Source organism: Lepidochelys kempii, chromosome 7 (genome assembly GCF_965140285.1).
Source record: "Lepidochelys kempii isolate rLepKem1 chromosome 7, rLepKem1.hap1, whole genome shotgun sequence".
In the NCBI taxonomy this organism is placed as follows: Eukaryota; Metazoa; Chordata; order Testudines; family Cheloniidae; genus Lepidochelys; species Lepidochelys kempii.
The window spans coordinates 104,564,437-104,583,923 of record NC_136386.1 but is presented as its reverse complement, the minus strand read 5'-3'; the positions used below and the strand labels follow the sequence as shown (position 1 = coordinate 104,583,923).

Here is a 19,487-nt window from a genome sequence, read left to right as displayed (position 1 = left end):
TGCTGTTCTGGGAGGTAAGAGAAGCGAGATGGAGGTTGCTAGGAATCTGTGACATAGATGACTTCTTGCACAGGCTTGTTTTCTGTTGCTCTTGCAAGTGCATTTACCAGAAATAGTGCAGTGAGGTACAGGGTGTCATTATGATATTCCTTATTGTTAGATCTTTTTGTTGAAGGGTTTTGTAATCTCTGATTAAAAAATGTTGCCTTAATAATAATAGAAAAGAAAAGAAAGCATATAATAATTAGAGGCAGACCCAAGCTTTTTCTTGATTATTATTTGTATTATGGCAAAGCCTAGGGGCGCCACTTAAAGTTGAAATCCCATTGTGGTAGGCACTGTGCAATTATAGAATAAGAGGCAGTTCCCTGTCCCAACAAGGTTACAGTCAGACTAGACAAAACAGGGAAAGGATGGCAAACTGAGGCATTGGGAGATTCACTGACTTGCCCAAGGTCACTTAGCAATTTTGTGGCACAGTAAGGAACTGAATCCAGCTCTCCTGAGTCCCAGTCTAGTGCTTCAGCCGCCAGGCCATCCTTCCTCTCTTCAAAGGGAATTCTGAACCTGGGGCAGGGCTGGCTCTAGGTTTTTTGCCTCCCCAAGCTCCAAGAGCGCAACTGCCCAAGCCAAAAAAAAAAAAAAAAAGGATGACCAGACTGCCGCCCCTGGGATTGTGCCGCCCCATGCACGTGCTTGCTTTGCTGGTGCCTAGAGCCGGTCCTGACCTGGGGTTTGATCATTGCACAGATCTGATTTTGTAGTTCCCCAAAGCTCAGAAATGCTTAGATTTGGAGTTTTGGTCCCAGCCCATTACAGAGATAATGGTAAGCTACAAAGCTCAGAGTGAGATCCAAACCTCTTCAAAGTTGGGTGCTCAGCTCTGTGGTTTTGGTTCTGGTTCATCTCAAATTATAATGTCAGGGAAACATACTGTACAGACATTTACTAACGATGCATCAACGTGCTGTCAGTCGTAGTGATTTATTTGGATTTGCAGTGCTGAACTAATTAAATTACCCATGTTGGACTAAAAAAAGAGTTTCTCTTGTAGCACTCAGTAAAATTATTGCCTCTGTCTAAACAGACTAGCAAAGGTTAACAGTATCTGTTTATATTGCTAATAAAGAAAATCCTGTTAAACTGTGTCTGATGCCGTTTACAGGTTCAGTAAGAGTCCTCGAAGAACACATTGCCAAGAGAAATGGTTTTAGACTTTTTAATTTAATTTTATGTGGGGGGAGTGTATCCTATTTAATTAGCGAGTAAGTGGGAACTGTGCTGTGACACAAGAAGATTCCCCTGTATAAACACAAGGAGGTTGTGTGGAATGAGTTTAGCTCTCTTACAGGATGCAGTATTGCAAAAAGGTCAACAACAGGGGGACACGTATTGTTACAGATTAGATTTGCCAAATTACTTCAGCATTGTACACTGGAATGCAAGATCATTTGTCTTGTTCAAATTAACATCTGTACCTTTCTTTGGCCCTGCACGCTGTTTTCCTTCACACCCCTATTTTTAAGGAATTGTGCAAGAAGCTAATTTTAATCCATCGTGTCAGTCATGTGTTAGTTGGTTACCATCTGCTCCTATTCTCTGAAGTCAAGTTTCTGATGGTCTAGTTGAGGTTGATCTGAATAATCTTGCTATTTTCATCCCTGTGGCCATGGCAATCCATGTCAACTGTCTCAGTTTACACTGTCATGTGTTAAGCCTTTTATATTTTATCCATATAGTGCTTCAGCTGTTCCCATTTTGTTCTCCATGTGTTTGTTAAAGAATAATACAAGCAAAGTACTGAAAAAAGACATTCCAACCAGCTTGCTAGTTTCTCTAGTGCAGAGTTGTATGATCACCATGTCTTCAGTGTGAAGTAACCCACTTGTACTTATACAGGGGTTTTGCTATCAATGTCTCAAACTGCCTACATGATCTAATAAGAACTTTCTGGGTAACATACATTCTAAGACTTGGGGTCCTTTCTGATAAACGGTTCCTTATGATTATGTGTTTAGTGGTTCACCCCCAGCAAAACCAGACACCCACCTGGAACCACACATACAAAGGTACAAATTAGCAGATCCTAAAGTAATAATGGACAAGAATCATTTTAGGGGGTGGGGGAAGTAGTTACACTGAAAGTGTCCATTGCATATGAATAGTCTATTATCCTGCCCCCCAAAACATCCTCTTAAATGTATAATATCTCATGTGTATATAGCTGTATTCATTTCAGAGAATCCCAAAGCACATTACATACTAATGTGCAAATAATACCTGGATAACTTCACTCACCACAGCTATGCATTGTGGTGATGACCTGAGGTCAGAGACTCAAAGTACATTCCTCACTCCCACCAAAGGAAAAGCCCACATGTGTAGAGACACTGCCAGCTTACTTTCTGTATGAAGATATTATAAATATGGATTCAAAGAAAGATCCTTGATCTCTGGACTGTTTGGATTCTAACAAGGCAAAATGACTGCATGAGAAGACAGAGATCCCCAGAGTTATTCTGGGTAGCCCTGAGAGACTTTTAGGAAACTGGCAGATTACTACATCTTTGCTATCATTTGGAATTACAGACTGTGACTCACTTGTACATATATTTTTCCTGCTGTAACCTCTCATTAACTCTCATTCTGTTTCTTAGCCAATAAATCTTCAGTTAGTTTATTGTAGAACTGGCTGCATTGCATTACAACATTGTCTTTACTAAAAGCAGAAAAGAAAATGGGGAGGATGGGGCAGGGACAAAGGTGAAGTAGGAAGGAGCCAGTGGGGACAATGGGCAGAGAACCTGTGGCAATGTTCACTGCCTCATGAAGTATGACAGATTGATAGTCCTGGAGAAAGAGCTTCTTTGTTCAGCCTTAATAGGTACACTACACAACCCCAACCTGGGCAAGACAATCTGTACAGCTCAGAGGGTAGTTCACTCTCGGTACTGATTCAGTCCTTGTCCCAGCCACTTGGGGCTTGTCTACATGGGAACACTCAGAAAAGTAATCCACATTAACTTTTAAAGTGGATTAGTTAAACCACATTAAACCCTGTGTGAATTCTCTTATTCAGAATGGAAGTGGCCTTAATTTGATTTAGTTTAATTCACTTGCAAAGTGACTTAGGGCCACATTTCAAAGGTATTTAAGTAGCTAAAGATGTAGGTAGTCAGTGAGATGTAAGCTCTTAAGGGCTAGATTTTGAAAGGGATCTAGGCACCTGCAGAGGCAGATAGCTCCTAGTGGGATTTTCAGAAGTGCCTGAGCAGGTTCAGCATGTAACTCCCATTGAAACTCCATGGGAGTTAGGCATCTAATTCACATAGGTGCTTTTGTACATTCCACTTGGTGCCTATCTGCTTCTCTTGGCACCTACATACTTTTGTAAATCTAGCTCTGCCTACATCACTTTTGAAAATAGAACTTGGGCTCCTAAATCACTTGCACACTTTTGAAAATGTAACCCTTGTCATTAGCTTTTTAGTGCTATTGTTTAATATTCCATTGGGACAGAAAACTACAATGGCCAATATTAAACTCAGGAAAAAACGTTACGGTATGGTTGGGTTTTGAGATCTACAAGGCAGCCTGCAAGCTGGAGCAAATGGCCAGCTTGTGTGTTGGTGTCAACAGTAATAGAAATTTTCTATTTTACAGTTAGCAGGAGGGGATAGATAGAGCTGGACTGTTTGCTCAAGATTCCTTGTTCTGCTTCACAAGGGAGTCACGGTGCAATAATAAAAATATAAAGAACTATTTTATTTGTTAGTTTCCCCTCACATAACGAAGGTCACCATGCAGCAACTTCAAAAGTACAATGAAACAAAACAAGCAAAATGTTAAACCAGTTGAAATTAAATAAACCCTCCGAACCTGTTGTTGCTCTTATTAGTATTTGTTATCATTTATTACTTGTATTGAGGAGCCCTAGTCACAGAGCTGGACCCTGTTGTGCTAGGTGCCGTACAAACACAGCAAAGCACATAAGCACATAGAATCATAGAATATCAGGGTTGGAAGGGACTTCAGGAGGTTATCTAGTCCAACCGCCTGCTCAAAACAGCAGGACCAATCCCCAACTAAATCATCCCAGCCAGAGCTTTGTCAAGCCTGACCTTAAAAACTTCTAAGGAAAGAGATTCCACCACCTGCCTAGGTAACACATTCCAGTGTTTCACCACCCTCCTAGTGAAAAAGTTTTTCCTAATATCCAACCTAAACCTCCCCCACTGCAACTTGAGACCATTACTCCTTGTTCTGTCATCTGCTACCACTGAGAACAGTCTAGAGCCATCCTCTTTGGAACCCCCTCTGTAGTTGAAAGCAACTATCAAATCCCCCCTCATTCTTCTCTTCCGCAGACTAAACAATCCCAGTTCCCTCAGCCTCTCCTCATAAGTCATGTGCTCCAGCCCCCTAATAATTTTTGTTGCCCTTCACTGGACTTTTTCCAATTTTTCCACATCCTTCTTGTAGTGTGGGCCCAAAACTGGACACAGTACTCCAGATGAGGCCTCACCAATGTCGAATAGAGGGGAATGATCACGTCCCTTGATCTGCTGGCAATGCCCCTACTTATACATCCCGAAATGCCATTGGCCTTCTTGGCAACAACAGCACACTGTTGACTCATATCCAGCTTCTCGTCCACTGTAACTCCTAGGTCCTTTTCTGCAGAACTGCTGCCGAGCCATTTGGTCCCTAGTCTGCAGCAATGCATGGGGTTCTTCCGTCCTAAGTGCAGGACTCTGCACTTGTCCTTGTTGAACCTCATCAGATTTCTTTTGGCCCAATCCTCTAATTCGTCTAGGTCCCTCTGTATCCTATCCATACCCTCCAGCATATCTACCTCTCCTCCCAGTTTAGTGTCCTCTGCAAACTTGCTGAGGGTGCAATCCACGCCATCCTCCAGATCATTAATGAAGATATTGAACAAAACCGGCTCGAGAACCAACCCTTGGGGCACTCCACTTGATACCGGCTGCCAACTAGACATGGAGCCATTGATCACTATCTGTTGACATGCTTAACTTCAAGCACCTGCTTATGTCCCAATGACTTCAATGGGAATTTCTCCTGAATAAGGGTTACGTGTCCATCTATCTGTGTTTTATTTTATACAGTGCAAGTAACAAATTGCAAAGATCTCTCCTAACCAAAGTTTGCATTATATAGAAAGCCAATTGCCATGTTGAGTTCACATCCAGAATGGGTAACAAATAGATCATTTTAGTCCTGTCAGCTATTTGTCTGCAAAACAGAACAGAAATGGGCAGGCTGCAATAAATGGGAAGGGTGCTGCAGATGTGGACGGAGGGCAGGGGGTACATTAGCAGAGCTGTCTGGGAAAGCTTGCAGTGCTCCAGAGTATGTTGTCCTCGCTCACACCTTTTCCAGACATTGCTTTCAGAGTCCATCATAGGCACTGACAGTCACCTGGTATTAAATCATGCCTCTTGTTAATTTTTCCACCCCTAAAAAGTTTTCCTCAAACAAATCAGCACATGTGAAATCACACTGTGTAGTGGAAGGTCCGCAGCTGTGCAACTCTCTCATTCTGGCAATCTGTTAATCTATGTAATGTGTCCACACGTTACTTGGATAGATATACAAAAATAAATATATTACCTGGGACTAGAGTGTTGAAAGCAAACCCTGTCATCTGAGAGCTAGACTGACCAAGTAAAAACAGTCTGACCTTCTCAACCGCTTGCTGCTTGTGTCAGAAACACAACTGCATCTTGAGCACATTGTCTAATAACTTGTACATATTCTATTGTTTGCTGAATATAATTAGCTTTTACAAAATAATAAATGTTTGACCAACATAATGACTTAGCCGTAATTAAATTCAGAACCCGTTTGCGCAGTTTTTGTAAAGAGATGCAATAATTTTAGAGTATTGTTAGCCTATTTCAACCACTTCCTAGCAAACAGCCCATTAGTGGTTTTCTAGCACTGCTAATAATATGAGACTTACAATGGGTAGCTTTAGCTGTCTGAGGCACCCAGCCTCGCCTTGAAAGTTCTTCAGAATTGGAGAAGTCACCTATAGACTGATTTTCAGTCATCTTTGGTGGTACTGCAATGTATTTGTACACCAGGGACATCTTTAAATTGGTTAACCCCAAACAATAGCATATTTGCAATTAGTATTACAGTATTCAGGCTGTAAACCTAGCTTGCCCTCCTCCAACACACACACACACACACAGCATTACCTTGATCACTCAAGTTTACAGAACCTTATGTTACAGAGAGATCACTGGAGTGTTAGTTCAGATAAGCATTTCATTTTTTTTTTTTTTTTTTTTTGGTAGCTCAGAGAATGCAGTTTACTTGAAAATTCCTGTAAAAGTTTTTCTTTTTCTGAACAGTTCTTGTATACTGGTATTTTTTTTTTCTGTGAAAGTGAGAAAAGGAGCATATTTTAATGTGTAAAATGGAAAGAGGTCTTGTTTTTTACACTCAGGATATCTACTCAGGATGCAAATGAACTTTCTGTACAGTTTGAATTCTGGTTCGGAAAGAGGTATCTACTTGTATCATATGAAGTGAAACAAAGATAGACATATCTTTCCTTGGGCAAAACTCCCATTGAAGTTAGTGGGTGAGTATGGATAGCGGCACAGAACTGAAGACTTTATTTAATTTTTACTGGTTTCATATTTTTTGGATTTTGCCTATTTTATTCCATTGTATATTATAAGCTGCTGTCCCATGTGTGAGCTGAGGAAATGCTTATTTGGGTGAGGAAATCCTAATAAATGAAACTGCCATCATCATCACTATTATTATTGCACCATGACAATGTAACAAAGCAGAACTAGAAGACCAAAGCACTGAGTCATGAACTAATCTTCTACATTTTAGATAAGATATTTCTGTTAAAGTTGATACCAAAGTACAGTCTGCTTCCTGCGGCCATTTCCTTTGTTTTGCAGGTTGCTTTGTCGATCTCACAAACAAAACCAAATAGCAAAGTAATATTTTTCCCCTAGCTGTATGTTGGCCTTTGTAACTTTCTGACAAATGAAATCTCAGCCAGCATGGGCTACTGAAAGAGGCTATTCCCAGCTCCTTTGTAAGGAATTCATGTATTCAGAAACTCTGAGAACTTCTGAAAAATGAACAGCAAGGAAAGCACTCCAGGGAGCTCTAGTTCAAAAACTGAAAAATAATTTGGGACTTGTACTGACAAGTACCCACCAAATTCTTCACTTCATAAATAATAAGAATCTCCATGGCTACCACACATCCGATGGGAAATGCATCTTCCCCCATTAATACAATAACCCTCACTAAATAGTCTTGCCCTTTACAGAAGAAAATAGGCCACTGAGAGGGAAGGGAGCTGGATAACTGGGCTCTCGTCTCTTTCAAGAGGGAAGCCATTAAGAATAAAATCCATGTATTTTCTGATTCACAACTCAGCCCAACAGGTATAAAGTTGACACAGTCCCTCAGGTTAAACCCTTAGTCCCCCATCAACTGAAACTACATAGAGCCCACTTATTTTTCCAGGCCAAGAATGAATTCTGATCTGTAGTAGTAAACTGAAATGCTCATAAACTTTATAAAATCAGAGGCCTGCAATGAAACATGGATGCTCAAACTCTTCTAAAAGCTCTTGCTGATATAGATAAAATGCTATGTAAGATACAATGCATTCATTTTGGCTAATTAGTTAATTATATAGACCGCCATCCATACAAGGTATCACAGAATGTTCCCCAGCCAAATCATCTGTCTATGCACATTCATGGAAGATTTGTAGGATATAATATAACACACAGGTAAGATCTGTAGAGATGGTGGGAAAGAGAGGGAAAAAAGAATATGAAAGCCAAACTTCAGGAAAAATGATAGAGCTTGGGGAAACTGTCAGAGTTAGAACATAGGATCAGTTAAATTTGTCCCTGGCTCCGCCACTGGCCTAGTGGCTCACCTTGGGCAAGTCACTTTGCCTCTCGGTGACTCTGTTTCCCCATCTGTAAAATGGGGGTGATGATACTGATCCTTTGTAAATTGCTTTGAGAGCTGCGGCTTGAAAACTTTCTATGTAAGAGCCCATTATTATTGCTATTTGTTATTAGCGTGAGGACTTGGTGTCATCTTCAGCCAGAGAAGAGAGATGGGGCTTTCTCATGGGATTTGAAGAGCATCTCATGAGATTAATTAGGTGCAGAGAGGGAGTGGAGCTAATGCAGATGATAGTGGAAGCATAGGGAAAGATCTACCTCCCAGCCACAATAAAGAGAAAGTGAGTGGGGACAGTTTGGCATTTCTCCTCAGAGGAAGAATTCTGTGACCTTAGGGGGAGTGATTCCACCTCTCTGTGCCGTAGTGTTTTCTCTCCATCCTTTGTCTGTTTAGAATGTAAGTTCTTCAGGGCATGGACTATCTCCCACTGTTTGTACAGTGCCTAGCGCAATGAAGCCTTATTTTGGTTGGGGCCTGTAGGCCCTACCATAATACACATAATTCTAGTAACAACAATAAAACATATTCAGAAGTAAACTAGGATGAGATTGACTTATTTATGCGCCGTAATGGAAGGACACTAAAGAAAACTAATAGCTGCATACTGGGAAGCATGTGAGAAGGAACATCAGCTCACACTTTCTGGTGCAATGAAAAGGCTTGCAGACGCCCTGAGACTAGAGCTACGCAAATAACAGATTTTTCAGTTTGCTGGCAATTCTAACAAATCAAAAAATTAAAATGGTTTCCGGTCAAGCTGCAAACAGTTTTCTTTTTTTCAAAATGTTCAGTGAATCAAAAAGTAAAACAAATCTTTTGGGTGAAATAGAAGGTTTCATTTCATTTTCAAGCTTTTCTTACATTTTTAATTTAAAAAAAAAATGAAAGGAAATTTGGAAACAAAATATCATTTGAAATAGAAAAATCTAAATGTTTTGTTTCAAAAATGATAAAGCAAACATGTTTTGATATTATGCAGAGGTTAGGGGGGGTTTTTAGGGTTTTTTCAATCAAAACGATTTGGTGAATTTAGCACAAAATTGCAAAATAATTTGGTGTTGCTGAAGCTGCATTTTTCGCCGAAAAAAGTTTTGGTAGAAAAATTTCGCCCACCTCTACATTAGATATGACATTTAGATTGACAGGCTGTGCCATTATCTGGGTCTAGAGTCGCTGAGAGGCATCCTTGCTAATTATCACAATTAAGCGGGTTTGGCATTTATCGGAGAAATGACTATGTTCTACTGTAGTTCTAATGATAGACAAGTGTCATCCAACAAATATCCCAAACCTGATGTGTGCCAGTGGTAATATTATAAAGGTTTCATGGGAGTACTTCCCAGATTAATGGATAGTTGCAATGGAACAAAAACTAAACATCTGCCCTTCTCTTCATGTATTTCTGAGAAACCATCATTCGTTTTTATGTACCTGTTTATGGAACATCCACTCCCACTTTTACCAGTGTCACCCTACTGTCTCCTCTGCAGGGCTTGCGATGAGCAGCACCCGGAAGTGAAGGCAGATGGATACGTGAACAACCTCGCAGAAGCAGTGGACATTATTGTGAAACAGCTGCACAAGTGATCGTGCTGTAGAAGATACTGATTTAAAGGCACAAAGAAGTTGGACTTGACATCTGAAGCTTAGCATACAGCTCACACACCAGGCTACCTCTTCCCCCGTTTAATTCATTTCCCTCTCTTCACCTAATTTCTACACATATGCAAGTAACCATAGGCAACCAGTAATGCTAATAGTTTGTTGTTAACTGCCTGATTTTCAAAGCGTCTCATTTCTAGGTACTAAAATGAAATGCCTTAATGATAAAAACATTAAACCTAACAGGTGCTTATGACTTCCGTGAATCGTCTGGTTTTCTAGCACCCGCCCATTCCCTTGAGTGCCAGGTAGCCATGCAGGAGGAAGAACAGATAAAATTAGCTGACATGAGTGGGTGTTGCGCCACTTGGGCCAGACTCTGTCCCTACCCAGGGAGCAGCGGGTTGCCCCAGCATGTGGGGAATCCCCAGGCAGCATAGGTCAGGCTCGAGGCTGCCCCTTTTTGTAGATGAGTGCAGAACTTTGTGTGTAAGATGCATGCGCACACCAGTCCCAAGGTGAAGTTTTGGGGGAACCCCCTCATCTTGTAATGACATCCTTGATTTCCTCCTGGCTGGGTGTAACCATCTGCTCCGAGTAGCATCTTGTTCGAGATTTCTCAGCCTAGTGTGTGGGGGGCTTTGAAGCTGCTCAGGGCAGCAGTCGGGGCCTGCTATCGGTGAGATTTTCAGAAACGCGCAGCACTGGCCCAACTCCACTCCAACTGAAGTCAAAGTACAAGGTCTAGGGGCCACTTAAGTCCTGCTTCGCATGGGTGTCCCACATTTGAACTGTCATCATCTCGTCACATTGTTTTAGTCTTCAACTGCTAAAAATAGCCTCCGATACTTAGATGTTATTTTATGGCTGCTGGATGCCAGGCTTAATGATCTGGTGTTCAGTTCCCAGATTTAAAAAGCCAAGTAATAACTTTGCCCTGCATTGCTATTGCTTGGAAATCTTACTTGTAACAGGAAGAGGGCAGTGAAATCATCTGTGAATTAAATAGCACGCTGCTGCCTACATTAACTGCTTTATATTTTGCCCTTGTGGTTTTCAGCCTTTACTAATCATTGAAGCAAATTAAATCTTGTGAATATGCTAGGACTAGTCCTGCAAGGTGCTGAGCACCCTCAGCTCTTGTTGAGGCCAGTGGGAGATTAGAGCACCCAGAACCTTGTGGGATTAGACCCTGATACATACCACCTAAACACATGGGGCCGAAGTCACCCCTGGGTGCAGTGCCATGGACTTCACAGAAGCTACACCAGGGCTGAATTCGGTCCAAAAAATTAATGCCTAGGTAAAATGAACTCTCACATCAAAAACCCTTGTGGTTACAGAGGAGAAAAATGCTTCATAAAGTAACAACAGGAAAAGGTGTGTGCTATAGAAAGAGATCAGACTGTGTCTGTGAATAGAGTGGGGAAAAGGGAAGGAGACATCACTCCTCATTGCATGGTCTGTATAAGGGACAACCTCAATTACAATCTCTGTGCTCCACCGGCACCATCAGGGACACAGTCCAGCTAAGGGGGATGAGGCAGGACTAGAGTCATGTCACGGCCCCCTGCATCTGTCTCCAGAGTGGAACCAGTGCACCAGGAGAGTATTCTGCACCTGCTGCAGACTGTAAAAGCAGGTGCTCTCCTCCTGTGTGCCAGGGAACTCAGGGCAGGATGCCTCCCCGGCTCAGCCTCTGGGGCCAGGTGGCTCTCCTTCATCTGGGCTGGTGCATCTTGCACAGCCTAGCCCAGGGTTAGTGTGACATCTCTCTGGGTTCTCACTGCCCAAGATTGTGATGATGTCATTGTGGAAAGGATGATAAGGGAATTTTCCCATGTCTGGCAGTTTATTCGGGTTTCATGTTCACATTTCCCCCTTTTATGTGTTTGTCAAACCTTTAATTGCATTTTTCTACATATTGACAGTTGTCTGGGGCTGAAGTGGTTTAGATTCTGGAGATAAGTACAGTTATTACAAATTGAGGAATAACATGATTGACATGGGGTCTTTTGGTGGCCGTCTTCATTAGAGAACTGACTTACCGAATTAATAAACCCAAGTACTGTGATTCTGATTCTTTTGTTGTTTTCAGCCAACCAAGTCGTCCTTTATGCCCCTCCAACAGTTTCTTAGAGATTCAGGAACACGTGTTTCTAAGAATAGGATTAAAGGAAGAGCTCATATGTGGTGCATTCCCAACTACCTGCGCCTGCAAACTTAAGTTCATTAAAGGGCCCTGCACACCACGTTACATAGGTGATTCACTGCTGATGCCAGTGGTAGTCTGAATTCACTGGATGCCAGGATGATACTGTTATAGAGGTAATGTGGAAAAAATGCAACAGAACATCTTTGGCAAAGATAAGGACTTCAGCAGAAGTCTTGAAGCATCAAAGTTCCTGTATACAAATAGCTCGAGGCAAATAAGAAAATGAACAGCTTTTTTACTACCTGTCAAACTGGGTGTAAAGGGCTGCCAAAAAGGACAAATTAACAGAAAGAAAATATAAGATCCTCGTCCTATCATTCCAGTAACTGCAAGTGAGAACATTATTGTATTTGGTCACATCACACTGATTGTTTCCACTCACAGTCATTTATGGGGAGGTTTTTTCAAAGGTACAAAGCATGTGCTATGGGAGGGAATGTGGCTTAGTGGCTAGCACACTGCGCTGGGACTCAGGAGAGGATGTTACAAAGGCAGGAAACGTTAAGTGAACTTTACGGATGTGGAGGCAGAGGCACAGAGGGGTTAAGTGGTTTGCCCAACGTCACACAGAGTCAGGAGCAAAACTGGGAATAGAACCCAGGACTCTTAGTCTAGTTCAGCTGTGCTAACCACTAGGCCACACTGTCTCCCTTAAGCCCACATACATGGGTTCTAACAGTGGATTCTCCTCTCTTTTCTCTTTACAGAGTGTTAAAGTCTCCCCAAGATCATTTCCCAGGGGAAAATTTGGGGGTTGAGAGGGGTCATCAGGATTTTGAGGCTTGCTTCTTTTACTGAAGAACTTGCAACCCAGTGTTAACATGACTGGGCCCTGAGAATGGGGTGGGAATTTTTTCTACCAGTCCTTATCAGACAGACAACTTGGGGTAAAATGAGTAAAAGCAAGTGAAGGCAATGAAGGAAATTATGAGTTAAAGAAAAAGCTAAGAGAGGGTTAAAAAATGTACACAGACTAGTGCTGGCATTTTCAATAGTAAAGCATGGTTTCAAAGCATTTCCTTTCAGCCTAGATCCACACCAAGAGAGTTTCAAACTCAAGCTTATAAGAGAGGGGAGAAAATGTTGGGGTGAAAGAGCTAAAGGGAAAATGCCCTAAGTTAAGAACATATGGTTTGTAGTGTGGGATTTCCCTTCCTGTCAAAATATCCTTTGCTGGTAATGTGAAAGGGGACAAGAGACCTACCAGAGAGATCTCTGCTAACAAGAGAATAGAAGGTCTCCAGAAAGCCCTGGCTACTAAAAGATAGTGGTCAGAGAAGTTAACTCAACTGTGATCAAAACTGTGCTTGTTACCAGAGGACCCAGTCCCTTTAGGGAGCCAGAGAGGAAATTTACTGTTGTGTGTTTGCTGGTTAAACAAATGCTATTGGCCTGTAGTTTTATGGAAACTCTTCCATTCCTTAGGGAGAGGGTTCTAGGGTTGTACAGATACACAGAGCTGGGAGGGGAAATTTATTTCCCATTTCCCTCTAGATAAAGCCGTACTGGCCACATTAAAATGCTTGCTGCCTCTTTTCTTCAAGAATGTGCTCGTGAGAGCAGTTTAGGTGAGATCAAAAAGAGCTGGAAGTGGAAGTCAGGAGAGTCTTGTCTCCCCTAAAAGTACAGATAGTATCTCCCAACAGCAAGTGACAGGCATGGCGTCACTCACAGATCTATTATAAAGCATCCTTGGGTATTGTCTATAAAAGATCAGTCCCTTAGGAACTCAACTGAAGGGCCTGTGAACTGCCCCTTTAAAAAAGCTGCAACCAGCCAACTAGACAGAAACCCTAATCAGTCTGTCAGTGACCCAGCTGTGAATGAGTGGGTGCAGTCAAGGACAGGAGCTTTCAGGTGCATAAGAAGCTGCACTCAGGAAATTGTGGGCCTTTTTATGGGGTAGGGAGTGTTTAGTACTGGGGGAGACAGGGCTGTTCTGCTACCCTATGGCAAATTCCTTACCTGGCCTATTAGTTACAGACACTCCTCCCTTTTGGTGCAAGATAAGACTTTGTGGCATAATTTCCCAAGAGTAGTGGTAGAAACCTCATTGCTCGGGACATTTAAAACTAGCCTAGACAAACCACTAGTAAATCTGCTCCTTGGAGTGTTATGCACTGCTATATGGGAAAGGACTGTCTGATGTAACAGGTCTCTTCTAGCTCCAATTTCTATAAGCTCTTCATAGAACACACAATATGATGCTTTAGCCAGCTGTACACACAGTGCAGCAATGTTATCTAAAGTTCTTATAAGAACCTTAATAATGCACCAGAAAAGAACCTAGTGGTCAGTGGGGAGGCTTTTTACAGCAATGGGGGGATAAGCAGAAGGTTGGGAGTCAGGTCATCACCTTGAGAGCTAATCTGAGGTCTCCCACTGACTTTGTTTGGCGTTGGACAAGTCACTTCACTTTTCTGTGTCAGTTTCATTATCTATCAAAACCAGAGTAACACTTAAGTACCTGCCTGCCGGGGTGTTGTGAGGGTTAAGGAGTAGACAAAGCACTAGAAAAATGCTAACTCCTATGCTGAATTACCCACGTTGTCTATATTAACTAAAGTGGTTTGACCAAATACAACTTAGTGCTAAAATGCTGCGCCACAATCTCTTCTCCACACTAGTCCCAGACCCTGTCATGAATGTCCAGGCCCTCCTTTGCCATATTGGAGAAGGTGACAAACAACAGAAGAATGAGTGAAAATAGTTAGAAAACTCTTGAGAGCCACCAAACTTAGCACAGTATTGTACAAATACATGTTCAGAGGCAGTGGAATGACACAGCTATTATACGGCCAGGGGTTGTGGGGGGTTCTGACTAATGTAATCACATTCAAATCAGTTCATCTTGACAAGTTAGCAAAAACAATCAAGTATGCTCTTGTTGCCTTCCAAGACTGTTTTGTGTTCATCTTCATTCAAGAGCAGTGGCTTTAAATACCAAAGAAGTGGTTTAAATACTTTAAAGTTTTAGCATGTGAACAACCTGTAACAGAAAAGGTAATTGATTTAGGTAACAAACACTAATGAGGTGTTGGCAACTAACGAGTAGCAAATGCAGGGAGCTGGTGGGATTGGGGTGTCTTTGGGTGGGGGATGTGGGCAGAAGGAAAAGGTTAGTTCTCTTCCTGCTACCAAAATCTGCCCCAAGCATTTCAGTTCTCCTCGATGCTGCCGTTTGCGCCTTAAATCTTCAGAGTCAGTAGGGGCAGACTTACTGTAAAATACCAGCTGAGACTTGGGCTCCACCAGTCCTCCAGCCATCACTGTAAAATATTTGATTTTAAGCTGTGTTGTGATAACCTACTGGTGTTATTGCCTCTGTAGGCTGCAACGTTTGCTGTGGACCTGAAAGTCAAGTCTTAGCAGAGGAGACTGTGAATATGCTCTGTGCATGGTCTCCATTCTTGCACTGTGGGGAGGGTATACCTTTCTGCTGGAGAAATTGCCCTGGCTATAAATGGTGCTAAAGTTTCACTCTAAGCTTATTACTGTGAAACTTTATCATGACCTTCAGAACGGGGATAGGGCTGCTTTTATAACTGAATGGTAATGCTCCTGCCATGGTCTAAATTAATATCTCTGTGTTATCTGCTGGTATTCAGGCTCACTGCATTTACAAGCAAAGTCTCACTCAGGCTTCTGTGGGAGGGGCCACTGATTTTCAGGAGAGTGAGTTACAGTTCTCTTTAACTGTGGATTAAAGAAAACAGAGTTGTGTACCACAAAGCAATCCAGATCATGATAGGAAGTGGAACACACAGAGCATATCTCAGATAACTCAAATAGGTGTATACTGTAGTGTGGAGTTAAAAAGATTTTTCAGCTGTATTAATCAGCTCCTCTACCTCCTCAGGAAGACGCAGTTCTACTTTATAAATAGGGCTTTTCAATCACCTTAGTTTCTTTTGCAGTATTTATTTCTATGCTCGCCTCCAATTCTCTTGGATACCAAACACCCATACCACACCCTAACTACTGTAGCTACCTGAACCCTATGACCCGTATCTGTTTGATAAATTTCCCTGTGGGAGATCTACTGGAGATAGCACAGGGCATGTTGCGGTAAATGTCATGTTAAGGGCACTCCAAGTCAAATGCCTCTCTCTGCAGCCCAGCTGAATCCATGCAGCAAATATGGCTGCTGAGAAGTGCTAAGTTGAGTTTACGATTTATTGCTGAACTGGAGTCAGTGTCCACTCCCTAGATCTCTTTTTAAGCATTATTAACTTTATTTAAATCAGTCACACACTGACCCAGGGCATTACAATATTCAAACACTGCTCCATGATATCGAATATCCCACCTGCCTGTAGAATGCCTCATTTGCTAACACCTAGTCAATATCAGAACACAAAAGGATAGGAGGGGTAGGTTGCTTGAATTCCTACTCATTTTAATTCTCTCCTCCACTTGTTTTAAGAGCTTCCGGTGAGCATTTCTTAAAAGAAATTCACAGGGTTGGTTTTCAGAGAAGCAGAGCACATGCAGTTACCACTGACTTCATTTGGAGTGCTGGGAGCTCAGCAATTCTGAAAATCAGGACCCCATATGGAAGTTGGCTTTGGTTTCAAGACTAAAGAAAGCAGTTCTTTAAAACTCTAAAGATCATGCCTTTTCTCCCCTCCCCTCCCCATCTCAATATGGTAAGAAAAACTGTCCCTACTCTTCGAGTCTCTGATCAGCTGGGATTATAGGCATAAAAAGCAATTTCCTTAACATCAGTAACTATTTAAAAAAAAAACAACAACTTTGCTTCACACAAACGCTTACAAATCCAATGCTTCCTGAACTTTCATCTGATTACAATAGAAACGCCATGCCCACCTCTAAACAGCTTCAGAGAAAGGATGTGTCAACTAATCATACAGAACTGGTACTGAACTGCGTCACTCACTGCCTCAGAACTTCCTCCTAACTCGGCCTTAGGTCAGCTGATGCCTGTTTTGTCTGGTTGTATGGCTGCAATTATCAGGGATTAGCTTGTCACTCTCAACAAATAACCTTGTAATCTTGATTTAGGACTGTGAATTAATAGGCAACTCCTAAATTCCCTTTGCTTTTTAACCATAAGATTGAGCTTGTGTCTTAGACTGGACTGGGATGCAGAAGATTTGTGTTCTAATGGGCCTCAGGCTTCTTGAGTGACCTTGGACAAATCACTTAAATGTTCTCTGCCTCAGTTTCCCTGTTTAAGTGGGAATAATAATACATGGAAAGGGGGTGGTGAGGGTTAGTTAATTACTTCAGTGGTACTAATGAGGCCAATGCAATCAAGGTGGCCCATTTCCAACAGTTGACAAGAAGGTGTGAGTATCAGCAGAGGGAAAATTACTTTTTGTAGTGACGCATCCATTCCCAGTCTTTAGTCAGGCCTAATTTGATGGTGTCCAGTTTGCAAATTAATTCCAGTTCTGCAGTTCCTCTTTGGAGTTTGTTTTTGAAGTAATTTTCCCTCCCTTGGTATTGACCCACTTCTTGTCAACTGTTGAGAATCGGCCACTTCTCTTAATTGAATTGGCTTGTTGGCACTGACCCCCCAATTTGGTAAGGCAACTCCCATCTTTTCATGTGTTATAATATATATTCTGCTTACTATTTTTTTCACTCCATGCATCTGATGAAGTGGGTTTTATCCCACAAAAGCTTATGCACAAATAAATTTGTTAGTCTCTAAGGTGCCACAAGGACTCCTCATTGTTGTAGCTATCTTTAGAAATCTCACATTGGAACCTTCTTTGCATTTTGTGAAATCTGCAGTGAAAGTGTTCTTAAAATGAGCTTCATACAACACACAGTCAACCTGTGGAACTCTTTTCCAGAGGATGTTGTGAAGGCCAAGACTATAACAGGGTTCAAAAAAGAACTAGATACATTCATTGAGGATAGGTCCATCAATGGCTATTAGCCAGGATGGGCAGGGATGGTGTCCCTAACCTCTGTTTGCCACAAGCTGGGAATAGGCAACAGGGAATAGATCACTTGATGATTACCTGTTCTGTTCATTCCCTCTGGGCCACCTGGAATTGGCCCCTGTCAGGTGAAAGATACTAGGTTAAATGGACCTTTGGTCTGACCCAGTATGGCCGTTCTTATGTTCTTAACATGTGCTGGGTCATCATCCGAGACTGCTATAAGATGACATAAATGGCAGAATGCAGAGCACGAGGCATACAATTCTCTCCCAAGGAGTTCAGGCACAAATTTAATTAATGCATTATTTTGTTAATGAGTGTCATCGGCATGGAATCATGTCCTCTGGAATGGTGGCCGAAGCATGAAGGGGCATACAAATGTTTAGCATATCTGGCACGTAAATACCTTGCAATGCCGACTACAAAAGTGCCATGTGAACGCCTAGTCTCACTTTCAAGTGACCTTATAAATAGGAAGTGGGCAGCATTATCTCCCTAAATGTAAACAAACTTGTTTATCTTAGCAATTGGCTGAACAAGAAGTAGGACTGAGTGGACTTGTAGGTGCTAAAGTTTTACACTGGTTTGTTTTTGAGTGCAGTTATGTAACAATAAGAAATCTACATTTGTAAGTTGCATTTTTCATGATAAAGAGATTGCACTACAGTACTTGTATGAAGTGAATTGAAAAATACTATTTCTTTTGTTTATCATTTTTACAGTGGAAATATTTGTAATAAAAATCATAATATAAAGTGACCACTGTACACTTTGTATTCTGTGTTGTAACTGAAGTCAATATATTTGAAAATGTAAAAAAACATCCAAAATATTTAATAAATTTCAATCGGGATTCTATTAACAGTGCAACTAAAACTGCAATTAATCACAATTAATTTTTTTAATCGTGATTCTTTTTTTTTAGTTAATCGTGTGAGTTAACTGCGATTAATTTACAGCCCTAATGTTGATAGATGAATTGGGCCTAGGATAAGCCCACCAATATTATTATCTGCCCCTTCAATTCAGCTGTCCCGGGAAGGTTTTGGTACTCACGCACTCACCTTCTTTTTGCATCCTGATCTCAGAATGATACAGCAACTCGACACCACAAGTGCGCAGTGAGACTAATGTTATGCTGTTGTTGCATATATGACATTTTTTGAAGCCAGCTTGACTGGTACTAATTCCTGGTAATGGGCAACATAAACCCTCATTAAAGACAGCTATCAAAAGTGTCACAGAAACTGTGAATTATCTAGTGGTTCTAAGTAGTACAGGTCATCTACTATAAAGAAGGTTTTTAATTATTTCTGGCACCCAAAATATCATGAACCAAATTGTGTATGTGTTGTATATGTCATTCCATTATCCATTTGTTCTGTGCATCTATTCCTTATTTCTTTTTGCTTGACTCTCTTAAATCGTTATATACATATGACACAAATGCCCAGCAAATCAGAGGAAATATAGTATTGTACTTTAATGCTGTAAGAAAAATGAACATATATATGTTATATTAAAGTTCAGTGGGGGCAAAAGGTAAACGTGCCCTTCTAAACCCAAATATAGATAACCAATTATTATTTGAGGGGAGGTTATTAGATTCCCTTTCCTTTAAAGGAACAGACTCAATTGTTATCTTTGTTCATCAACAGTAAATCTGTGTGTTTCTGGAAAACTACACAGAAATACTAGCCCTACCATGGCATATGTGGGTAGCACCATTACTCAAGGGTTGTGATCCTTTGGCTACTGGGAGC

General features: G+C 41.4%; 1 protein-coding gene across 2 annotated transcripts in view; it reads left to right on the top strand.

The window, feature by feature from the left end:
- Nucleotides 1–9,847, top strand: part of LHPP (phospholysine phosphohistidine inorganic pyrophosphate phosphatase) — a 164,946-nt gene extending 155,099 nt beyond the window's left edge. For both annotated transcript variants that reach the window (XM_073354120.1, XM_073354119.1), the window contains one exon: nt 9,480–9,847. In XM_073354120.1, the coding sequence (XP_073210221.1) occupies nt 9,480–9,576 (97 nt within the window). In that variant the 3' untranslated portion in view covers nt 9,577–9,847. The remainder of the gene's footprint in view (nt 1–9,479) is intronic.
- Nucleotides 9,848–19,487: the final 9,640 nt, after the last annotated feature.